The sequence below is a fragment of the Physella acuta genome, unplaced genomic scaffold (assembly GCF_028476545.2).
Source record: "Physella acuta isolate Inbredline_101_S28 unplaced genomic scaffold, ASM2847654v3 ptg000809l, whole genome shotgun sequence".
In the NCBI taxonomy this organism is placed as follows: domain Eukaryota; kingdom Metazoa; phylum Mollusca; class Gastropoda; family Physidae; genus Physella; species Physella acuta.
In genome coordinates, this window is record NW_026732327.1 from 218,512 (window position 1) to 230,721 (window position 12,210).

The 12,210-nt window shown below is 33.7% G+C and overlaps 1 protein-coding gene across 2 annotated transcripts; it reads right to left on the reverse strand.

Moving 5' to 3' along the window:
- Positions 1-3,771: 3,771 nt before the first annotated feature.
- LOC131951377 (uncharacterized) lies at positions 3,772-7,164 on the reverse strand. Of its 2 annotated transcripts, none has more exons than XM_059313767.1 (2): positions 7,129-7,164; positions 3,772-6,436 (listed from the first exon to the last, which is right to left on the reverse strand). In XM_059313767.1, the coding sequence occupies exon 2, from the start codon at positions 5,946-5,948 to the stop codon at positions 4,233-4,235; it is 1,716 nt and encodes a 571-aa protein (XP_059169750.1). In that variant the 5' UTR covers positions 5,949-6,436; positions 7,129-7,164; the 3' UTR covers positions 3,772-4,232. The 2 variants fall into 2 exon arrangements, with proteins under 2 accessions (XP_059169750.1, XP_059169749.1); XM_059313766.1 differs by lacking the exon at positions 7,129-7,164 and adding an exon at positions 6,785-6,862.
- Positions 7,165-12,210: the final 5,046 nt, after the last annotated feature.

A 12,210-nucleotide genomic window follows, 5' to 3' on the forward strand; every position in this document is an offset into this window, starting at 1 on the left:
CATAAATGACGCTATTTTACTTTTGCGTATTCATATCCTCCACTTCTTGTTATCACACGTTATCATAAAAAAACCAGTCCAGACCTTAATTTAACATCAAAAAGTTCCATCTACCCACTCAACAAACAATAATTATAATGCCAATGCTCACCAATTTACTACAAGAGTAAATCATAATGTGTGCATCTAAGCCCTACCCTGCCTTATTTAGCGAATCGACCCAAACCTATAAACCTGTTCACCCTAGGTTTGTGTCCCCGTGTATACACGACACCTTAAGGAGAATAATGTAATGTAAATTCCATTGAACTCACAGAATAAAGTTAAAAAAAAAAGTTAATAAAAAGTCTAGTGACAATTTAAGCGCAATTTCCTTAATTAATTTTTTAAATTATAAATAAATTAATAGGGTACAAAAATAACGTTTGAATTAATAAGTAAAAAAAAAGACAACTATATTAACCTATATCAACGGAAATAGTTTTATTTTAACGAGTAGGCCTACAAGATGCTCAGTTTAAAAAAGTAGTAAATATCATCCTAGGCCTACACGATGCTCAGTTTAAATGTTCTTAATTAATTTTTTGTAACCGAACAAAAGGATATTTTTGAAAACTTTCTTAGGCAATATTGGTCTAAATTATGACAGGAATCGATTGGTATATGTTTCAAGTCGCTAAGTGGTCTGGTTGCCGAGATATGGCAAAAAATTAAGTGATTTCTTTCTTCACAGTCCATAAAAATGTTTATTAAAAATTCCCTTAAACATACAAAACTAATCGATTATTTCAGTAATAATTGTATCAGATTTTGCTTCTAAGATAAGATATTTTGGGTTTCCACTTTCATGCTTAAAAGAAACACCAACACAAAATGTAAAAAAAAAATTAAAAAAAAAACTAAATGCCCTATCAAACCTAAAGTTCGATGAGGCAAGTGAAGCAGAGTTGACTTGTTCCAGTGACCTATGTACACATGAAAGAGATAGTGTGTTCCGCACTATGCCCAGCCGCCTTTATTTTTACCTCATGTGAGCCACAACACATTATTGGATCTTTTAAAACAGTTAAAGTTTCAAAGTTAATATTTCAATCCACTAGGCCTAAAATGGTAGTTATTGTAAACGTGAACTGCTGTAAAAACGTAACTATTTCTTATTTCTGGATTTCATCAACCACACACAGAACACAAGAATAACAAAACAGTTTTTGTGTGCATACAATCAAATATACACTCATCCTGTTTGGGTAATGGCCGGAGTGTGAGTGGGGATAGAGTGGTGACAGAGAGAATTAAACAGGACATTTTTGTCATATATATATATATATATATATATATATATATATATATATATATATATATATATATATATATATATATATATATATATATATATATATATATATAAGGATTTATGAGAAGGACACACATAGCGACATTTTAACATTCACTTAACTGTTGTGCTTTTTCTTCTTTTTTCAAGTAACTTTTGATCAGATACACGTTAATTAGACGGTATACCATTTAATGTCACACACTGTACTTATTTGTAACGGAAAGAAATTACTTGTATTAAAATTACAGTTAAATTAAACAATAAGCTCAACCATTAAAATAAAAGCTTAAATTGCGGCTTCTAGCTAAATGGTCCCAGTTTCCGTGCAGGTTACCCAAAGAGTCGTTAAATATAGTGTAAAACTGAACTGTTTCATTGTAATTGTATATGATTATTTACCTGTATGATCGAATCATAGTACACAAGTGTTGTGAAATTCGTTGGTAATTAGTCATAGTCCACACTCGTCAGTTTCAACTGAATGGCGTTTTACAGTATGTGTATTTTATCATTTGTATTCAATTACACATTTGACTGATCATTTTATTATCAACTACCATCACCCCCAATAAACTTGTTTTTAATGGTAAAACTTTTATAATTATTCCTCAGATTTATTTATTAAACAATTTTTTTTATAGCTGATGTGATTATTATAAAAATGTATTGTTTCGTTACTCTAATTACATGTACTTTCACTCAAAGATGTTTTAAAATATATAATAGCATTTGAAAACTTTAATATTTATTCATGGTACAATAACTCTTGTGAATATTTTAACCCCATATCTACTGACGGTACTTATACTTTAATTAAGTGCCTGTATTATTTTTAATTTATTACGAATTTTAAAAATTATTGATGTAATTAAATGTATTATCTCCCCTGAGTCGCCGGTAGTTGGAGGGATGGATGTTTTTTGAAAATTTCAATGTCTTGCTCTATCGGTATGTCTTGCTGTATCAATTGTTCTGTACTGATCGCACACACGTTCCTGATTTCCCTTTGTTCTACCTTATTCATCAAGTTTTCAACCCCAAATATTTTTTATTGGCACCTTCAATAGTCAGGCAAATACGTTTAACTTCTAGTTATACAATTTTAATTAAATTGTCTTTGTATTAGCTCGATGTTTACAAGTGGACTTTTAAGTACCGTCAGGGCACACGATAATTTTTTTTTTAGGATTTCTAGGAAATAGCAGATTTTCGATGTGGAGTGACATAAATATTATAATATATTATAATCGAAATGTAATTAAAAAAATGATATTTTGACATTGATAAGAAGGTTAGCATATGGTTTACCTAAGAAATATTGTAAGTACATGTTGATTTCTAGTAAGAAAAGAATAACAAGAATAAAGGTAGCTGTTGCAGGCTCGTTTACTAGGTGTAGTATACTTTATTCGTATACCAAAGTGTAGTTCTTGTAGTAAGATGTGTTAGTTTTATTTGCTGCAAAAAACTGTCTTGCCTACAATAACTAGCATGTACGTAATGTATACCTGTAGACTAGTAATGGTCCATACTTCTGCATATAATATAGATCTCTATGGTAAATGTTAATCAGTAAACAGGAAACAGTAGGCTACTACGGCAAATCAAACACAATGAGCTTACTTCTATTTATGAACTTTACACTGTAGTGTAGACTTGTTATAACATTCTAGTAGTCTACAATTATACTAGTATTATTAGAAGTTTTGTACTGAACGACTAGGCTTTTGTTTTCAAAATATTTGTTTATTCGGCTCATTGTAACAGCAAAAGTGGGTTCAGTCCGACATCTGTTGCTACAGCAGAAAGACCACAGATAAAAATGTATTGATGACATGTCGGCACCTTTTGCTGTGTTTGAGGTCTAAGATGTTTTCCAAGTAGAAAATCCAGTAAAAATCGTACTCAAAGTATACTTTTGTGCTGTGTTTAAAAAAAAGTTCCCTTTTTCAAACCTGACGGTCTATAGGGCAAGTGAAGTAGAGCTCACTTGTTTCTATGACCTCGGCATATGAAGGGATAGTGTGGTCAGCACTATGCCCAGCCACTTTTACTTTCCCTAATGTGAGTTTGATACCCATCAGAGTTGGGTGGACTCAGCGACGGTCTACTGACTTGAACCAGGATTCGAACTCGAGACTTACGGGTTAGCAGTCCAGCTCTCTACAACTAGACCACTCCGTCCCATTGTGCTGTGTTTATGTGTGAACATTACAAAGAAAATGATTGTTATAATGATAGACATGTTATAGTTAATAAATTGTATCGTTTGTTCCTGTTTGTAAATTTTTTATTTTTTGGGAAAAAATGTCCTACATTCCTGACGGTACTTTTTGAGTACCAATATATGTTTGGACAATTAACAATTTATGAAAAAAAAAGTATTTTAACATATGCTTTACGTGTGCCAAAAGCAATATGATAACATTGTTTAAGAAAAAAAATTCATTCAGAACCTAATTCCGTAAATAAAGGGTTAAAAGAAAAACAAACATAAAATAATGTATGCCATACATTAACTCTACAACTAGAAGTGAAAGTAACGCTACTTATTATTGATGTACATTTAATAAATCAAAATTGTCAGGGCATTTTTCTTAAAAGTATGTTTGCATTCAGACGCCACTTTATAGTCGCTCCCACAAAATTTTAAATTAAAATATATGTAATAAGAAAATTGAATATCTATACAAAATCGATTAAAAATATGTTGCCTGCAAAACAAAGCTTTTTATGCAGTTGTTTTCCTTGTAATGCAAACTCTAGATACCAAAATTACTTGATCCCTCCGACAGATTCGAAATCTTGTCAAGTGTTACGAGGTTCACTTGTCACTCAAGTCACAAACAGGTTGACAGTGACATGATCTGTTACGATGGGCATACAACAATATTTATTACAATTTCATGATTAATGTCGCTATCAAGCGAGTTCCATCATCCTTGTCTATACGAATGGCGTGAAATTTCTCATCGCGATATTCATACCGCTTGACTGTACCATCCTGGGACCAGGTAAACTCCAAATCTTTGGTCGACAAAACCTCTCTGGCTATTTCAAAATATTGTTTCAGCTCTCTTTCCGATTCCTCAGTGGATGTATAATGTTTAGCGTGTTTTCTAAAATGATAAGCAGCCAGCTTCGAGCAACCAAAGTTTAGACTGTCGTTCTTGTATCTTTTACAATCTGAAATCAATTGTTTGAAGTCACGACAGTGTCGATCTATATTTGCTTGGATATACTGAGACGCCTCTTGATCGAGCTGTGCTGGGCTCTTCTTCTTAACATTGTGCATACCTCTCGTTTCTATTCTATATTTGTCTCTCAATTCACAGTGTATTTCATGCAACAGCTGGGCAGCATATTCAAATGCTGCACAAAATCCGTCAAAAGATTTGCAGTTTAAGTTCTCTGCAAATATTTTTCCAAGTTGAAGATATATTTTATTTCTATCTTCACGTTTATGTTTTGTGAACAGTTCATGAAGTCTTATTATTTGGAAGGTTTTTAATTCTCCCCAAACACGTCTATTATTCAACATAAAGTTGTTAAAATCATTAACGTCTAGCGCCTTTTTAATGCATTCTTTTGCATGTTCCAGCTCAGCATTTAATGTAAAACGATAAGCTTTTAGCAAACCTTTAAATGACTTCTCTTCCCTTAAATCTGCCTGATGGAGAATCAACTTCTTCTGGTCTTCTGTTAGCTGTACAAAAGCTTTTGAGTGAAGATTGAGTCCGCATATCATGGTGAGTTCTGTCCCATTGAGCGTCACTGTTCTGAACTGCTGACTGTATTTTAAAATATGAATTGAGTCCTTCATAAAGAAAGCTTTCCCGAGAACTTCGCGAGGTTCTCCAGTCACTTCTTTAAATCCCTCTAGCAGGACATTCAACATTTCTGCTGGAAATTTTTCTCTTATTGAAGCAAATATCTCTTCGACGACTTCGGAGTCTACTGCATGTCTACAAAACAATATTCTAATTTTCTCTTGGAATAGCCTGGAGCCGTCGGAATTACAAGTCTCCGAGATGGTTTGTAAATCATCTTTAATCATCTTCACTATATCCGAGTCTCGGAAATCCTGGTTATTTCCATCAGATATGTACTGAAATTTATACTTCTTGTAATTATCTTTCAGCTCTATTTTAAGAAACCTCAGGTCGTCATTAGTGTTGTAGACACCATTAGCAGGAACACACATATGCTTGCTGCCAGTGCTGTTCTGACTGACAAACTCCTCCCATGTGCTGTACACCTTTCCTGTGTAGTCGATAAAATGAAAATTGTCATCGTGTTCTTTTTTAAACCTGACAAGCGGAATCAAAACACCAGCGTCCGTGGATTCTATTTCAATGTATTTAAACACAATAGAGATACACAGCCTGTCGTTGGTTTTCTCTAGTAGCTTCAAACATGTGCTGGTCACATTTTCAATACTTTCCTTCTGTTCGGTGGTAAACATGGGCTGCGTGTCTCCAAAAAACACAAACGCTAACTGTTCCCAAAGAAACGGGCTTGAACTTTGGCCCACTGTCCACTGGAACTCTTTGAGATAATTCCCAACGTATTTGTGAACAAATTCAGCTTCCTGTTTTCTATCTTCATCCATTTTTGTCGTAAAATATCAGATTTCTAAACTGTTTGTTTGATTCGTTATTACAGTAAAAATATGAATTAAATCTTAAAATAATTCTTCAAGCTCCTTTAATTGAGTGTCCACTCAACACACTAGTGCCCCGTACAGCTACTGAAACTTTAAGATCTTCTGTTGAATGTATGATATAAAATACAGTAACATTAACGTTTGATTTCCAGCTGTTAATGGGTTGAACTAGAAGCGGACATCATACGAGTTACCATAGTGCCGTCTATAAAACAATAGTATTTGCTTTTTCTTATCTTGAGTTTAAAAATATTTCTTTCAGATGTATCTTGTTTTTCAGGATTAAAAACTGAATAAAAACTGTTCTTTAAAAAAACAAAGATTTCTCGCAGAATATTCTATTCTTTCTACTTTTGTTCAATTACATTGTCGATGTGGGTTTTAAGCTTTTAACAATGATCTTGTTTTTAAAGAACAATCATCCTCCGTCCTACCTGTGAAAAAAAAATTCAAGATTGTGTGATCATCTTATGTTTTTCAAAATTATAATAATGTCTGAATGTTGTTAACATTAACTTAGTATTATATATCTGAGTGTTGTTTAAAGCTGAGTTTCCATTAGTATAAAAACGGTTGATTAAATTTTAGTACAGTGAGATCATTTACATGCTAACGCTCAACATGATACATATTTAATGTAACACCGCCATGTTTGTTGTGTTGAGCTAGTGGCTTAAATGTAAACACCATTTAATAGATAGTATTTTATATTATACATGTGTCGAATAAATCTGCACTTGAACTTAAGTTCTACTGAACGAAACCTGATGATAAACATTTACCATGTATAAAAAGACGTCAACGTCAAAGTCATTAGACGAATTGAGAAGGTGACTTTTTCTTTCTGATTTACCCTTTCCTTGTAAGTCATAATGGGAAAATCCGTTTAACTGTGTGTTTAGTTTCGTATTTTAAAAGTAAATAAACGAAAAATCTCAAAGTTAAAACAAGCTATAATAGAGATGAATCAACTATTTTAGAGTTTTCACACAAAAAATAGTTGACTATAAAACTATTAAACCACTGAGCTTCGATCGTTACCTGACTCATGTAAAAAAGTATAGGCGGCTGATTAAAAGACACACATACACACAATACATTGCTTTATGTAATAGAAATAATTTACATTGAAAAAAGTATACTTTGACCAGCGTCTAAATAATAAAACGATTAACTGTATAAGATAATCTATTGGTGATGTTGAATTGTAGCCTCCATATTTCTGTGCTGATGTGTAATATTGGTTTCAGTAAAGACCGGGTTGATACGACATCAATCAAAACACCGACGTCAAAAGTCTTATTTTACCAAAGTAAATGTTACTTTAAGAGGTTTTGTATTCGTCTTGTGTTGTATTACACGTAACGTAACAATGTATTTCTTGTAACTTTCTGTTATGCGATTTCACTTGTTATTTCAAATGCGTTTTACTTTTAAAAATAAAGTTATAATTTGCAATACTTTTTATGTCTTTATAACTTCGTGCTTTTATTGTTGTTTTTACTATTCTGTTCTACTTCATTATGTTTGCAATAGATTATTAATATTATTTTTTAAGAAACTAATGTTTTGTTCTTGAAAATGTAAATAAGTTATTTTATTTTCGTATTTTACTACTTATATTTTTAAAACAGTAACCTTTATATGCTGAGGTTAAAAAATGAACTCTACTTCATCTGCACAAAAGATTGATAATTCTAAACAGAATTCTTTACTTTTTTATGTATGTGGTTTACACCTTCTGTACGATTCAATACAAACATAAATTGACAAACATAAACAGTCTAGTGATAATTTTAATTGTACATTTTTAACAGGAATCTTTCAGGAACCAGGTCAGCCTTCCTGTTGTCACAGAACCAAGGAAAAGCTCTGGCACTGACCGCTATAGAAATCATGTCGGATCTCAGACTGTGTGAGGAGATTACTGAAGAGTACAGGGAGACAACTGGACGAAATAATTGACCTGACGATTAAAAAAAATGTTTTACTACTATTCCAGATGTTGTTTCTTATAACAATAGGCCTAAACATTCACATATAAATTTAGGGGAGGGCGATTTGGGACCAGCACGGAGCGACAAACTGAGTAAAAAAAAAAAAAAACTTACTTTGAGCTGCATCATTGGACATCACAATGACAAGAAAAACATTATTAAATTTTGACAGGCTTGACATCAGATTTAGCTGTTGTGTACATCATTTTTGTAACAGCCATAATGTGCAATACATTATTAATTGTATTTTTTAAGAAACTGATGTTTTGTTCTTGAAAATGTAAATGATTTATATAAATTGCGTAATATACTGTTTGTGTAACAGCCAAACAGGTACCAAAGGACCAGTGGCTTCAGCTAGAACCCAACTCCCTCCGCTTCCCACCCCTTCAAAATCGAGATGTGGAGTGTATTTTTCCGCCAAATCAATCTTGTAACAATTGGAAAAGAAAACAACTCTACAAAAATAAAATATATTTATACATAATATAAGGGTTGGCACATTTCCAATCCGTTTTTTATTAAGATATAAATCAACTGTTTCCTTGTACTAATTATCGAGTCTCTATGATGTCATAATTTTTGTGTATTGATTTCGGCATTGGATTTTTAATTATATGTTTACTCTACAATCAATGACACATTTTATTGTTTGTACTTTTCCGGCTTTAAAACTGTACATGTTTTATTTTGTTTTGAATTGGTCGGCGTGGTTGAGACGGACAAAGCTCACGGTTGTTAAATTTGAAAAAAAAGTCTCGAGTTCGAACCCTCTGGCAGATAATGTTCACTCCCTTCCAAAAATGAAAATTAAGAAAAGAAGAAGAAGAAAGTAGCATATATATATATATAATAAATATACTAGCCGTCCCGGCCAGGCCCTGCACTGGCATATCTGAAAAACGTATATGTAAAGGACCATAACCACAACCAATCAATACACAAAAAAACGCAAACATAACACTAACACAAAACAAACACAAACGAAAACACAAAAACAAACGCAAAGACAAACCCAACCACAAACACAAAGACAACACAAACACTAACGCAAACAAAAAAGCAAACGAAAACCAATCCAAACGCAAACACAAACCCAACCACAACCAAACAAAACCAAAACACTCCCCAAAAAAACAACGCAAACATTACACAAACACAAATACAAACACAAACGAAAACACACAAACAAACGCAAACACAAACACAAACACAACCACAAAGAAAACACAAATGCAAAAAAAAGCAAACGAAAACACAAACGCAAAGAAAAATAGCAAACGAAAACAAGCCCAAATCCAAACGCAAACACAACCACAAACGCAAACCCAAACTCAAACACAAAGAAAACACAAACGCAAATATAAACTCAAAGTGTCCATAGTCTAGCCCGGGGCGCCATATTGCACCATGACGACGTGCGGCGTAACCGCCCGATTCAACTTAGTAAACGACTATAGTACCTTACTTATTCATAGTATTTTGAACTCACTTACGCGAACGTAGGTACCATAGCGTACACGGGAAGGCCCGGGGTGCCAAATAGCACCCTGTCGGGATGCCGGAGGACGCCCGGATTCGATTCACTTAAAGCAGGGGTTCCCAACCATGGCGCTCGCCAAACGATTCGTATGTGCCCGCCTCTCACTATTCGACAGAGACATAATTTTTGTCATAAACATTATTGAAAGGTTGAATGGGATGAAAATCGAAAGTTTGACGGAGGGGGGGGGGGGGGGGTACAAATCGAAAATTTTAAATTTTGTTCCCGGGTGACGGGAAGGGTCGCTACGCCTCTGGAAGGAGTTTGTCGATTTAAAATAGGTGGTGCCCGCCACCCTACCGATATTTTAGAATGTGCTATAGAGTAAAAAAAGGTTGGGAACCCCTGACTTAAAGACTATAGTAACCTTTCTTATCCATAGTCTATCGCACTGTTTAAAAACAAAATTATGCATGATAGCCCAGGGCGCCAAATCAAACTGTGCAGAGCGCCGGCGGACGCGCCTGTTTCAATTTAGTGAACAAAATTATAATACTCCAAGTTTATCCGTAAATGGAAAGAAATAAGCATATATGATGTGTAGGACCTGGCTTATTAAATGTAATTGATTTAAAAAAATAATTAGTAAACAGTATGTTCAGTGTATAGAATAAATAAAAGGTAGTATTAAAAATACCAACGACATTGCACTTAATCAATCCCCGCTAATTATGTTTTTTTTCCTTAACACCAAAAACAAAGTAATAAAAAGTAAATTCTTTCTTCCACCGATTTAATGGTTCTTTAAAGGGAAGTAACTTGTGTTTTCCAAATCAAGGGACGTTATGAGAACTAAAGGACAAAATGCAAATACATTTCAGATACAATTTTAGAAATTTTATAAACGTTGATACACTTTTTTAAAACCAAAACACACAAAAAAAGAACCGCGAACATAACACAAACAAACACAACACAAACACAACACAACCACAACACAATCACAACACAAACAAAACACAACGCAACACAAACAAAACACAACACAACACACACAAAACACAACACAAACGGGACGGCTAGTATTATATAAAATTGTATATCTTTTTGTAGTTTGGTGCAGGTGTCTATAAAAGAGCTTTCGGAAACCTATCTGTCTGTCAAGAAACATGACGTGTGTGTTTAGTAATCAGCATATACCCGGCATTGCCCACCCTAACCACAACCAACCAAAACCAAAACACAAATAAAGAAAGGAAACATAACATAAACGCAAACACTAATACAAACGATAACACAAACCCAAACACAACCACAAACACAAAACCAACCACAAACACAAATACAAACACAAACCCAAAAGAAAAAACACAAACGAAAACGAAAAAGAAAGAACGAAAACGAACAAAATCAAAACGCAATCCCAACCACTAACGCAAACCCAACCTAAACACAAAGAAAACACAAACGCGAACATAAACGCAAAGTGCTCAAAGGGGCGCCAAATCGCACCATGCTGGGGCGCCGGCGGAATCGCCTGTTTCAGCTTAATAAACAACTTATTTATAGTCTTTTGCACTCACTTAAACGAACGTAGGCGCCCGGGGCCCCAAATAGCACCCTGTTTTGGCGCCAGAGGACAATTATAATACTCCAAGCTTATCTGTAAACGGAAAGAAATAAACATATAGAACATGTAGGACCTGGCTTATTAATTGTTATTGATTTTAAAAAAATAATTAGTAAACAGTAAGTTCAGTGTATAGAATAAATAAAAGGCAGTATTAAAAATACCTACAACATTTGCACTTGATCAATCCCCGCTAATTTTGTAATTATTTTTTTCCCAACACCAAAACAAAGTAATAAAAAGTAAACGAGCCGACCCGCGGCGTATTATACGCCGCTATTTAGTTGTTGTTTTTTCTACTTTTCAGTAATTAATAATTTGTGAATTCGACAGTACCAAGGCTGCCACTGAAAATATTTGCTTTAAAAAAATAAACCCCCCTTTCCCCCCCCCCCCCCCTTGAAAGCAGCCTCCTCTTAGTTACCTCCTCTAAGTTTAAAATCGTTTCAAACTAAATTATCTGCCTCTAATAGCCGTCACCAAACCTGGCTCTACGATTTGTAAACATTTTTAGCGTGAACCACAGCTCACCAGATCATGTGAGGGGGGGGGGGGTGAGGGGGGGGTGGTAGCGATAGAGAGGAAGAGAGGGGACTGCAAGGCGCGCTTGGAGCTTGTTTTCTAACGTCTCCCAGAAGAGAATTATATATATAGATTCTTTTCCACTAATGCAATGTTTTATAAAGGGAAGTAATTGTGTTTTCCTAATTTATCAAAGGGAAGTAAGTGCTAAAGGACTAAATACAAATAATTTTTGTAAAAGATGATATTTTTTAAAAATTGTGTTTAATGAACATGCCGACAATTATTACTATCAGTTTGAAAAATGAAAATGATTTCCCAACACTTTCAGTATTAATTTTTAACTCATAAATTTTTACCATAAGCACTATAATAATCTAACACTTAAAGCCATCGAAGTATCCACGACAAACTTATTACAAACATTTCTGAAACATACAGAATTGAGCTTTATATATATTATATATATATATATATATATATATATATATATATATATATATATATATATATATATATATATATATATATATATATATCTTTGTGCATGTTCGAACCTGTACTTGAGTTTATATT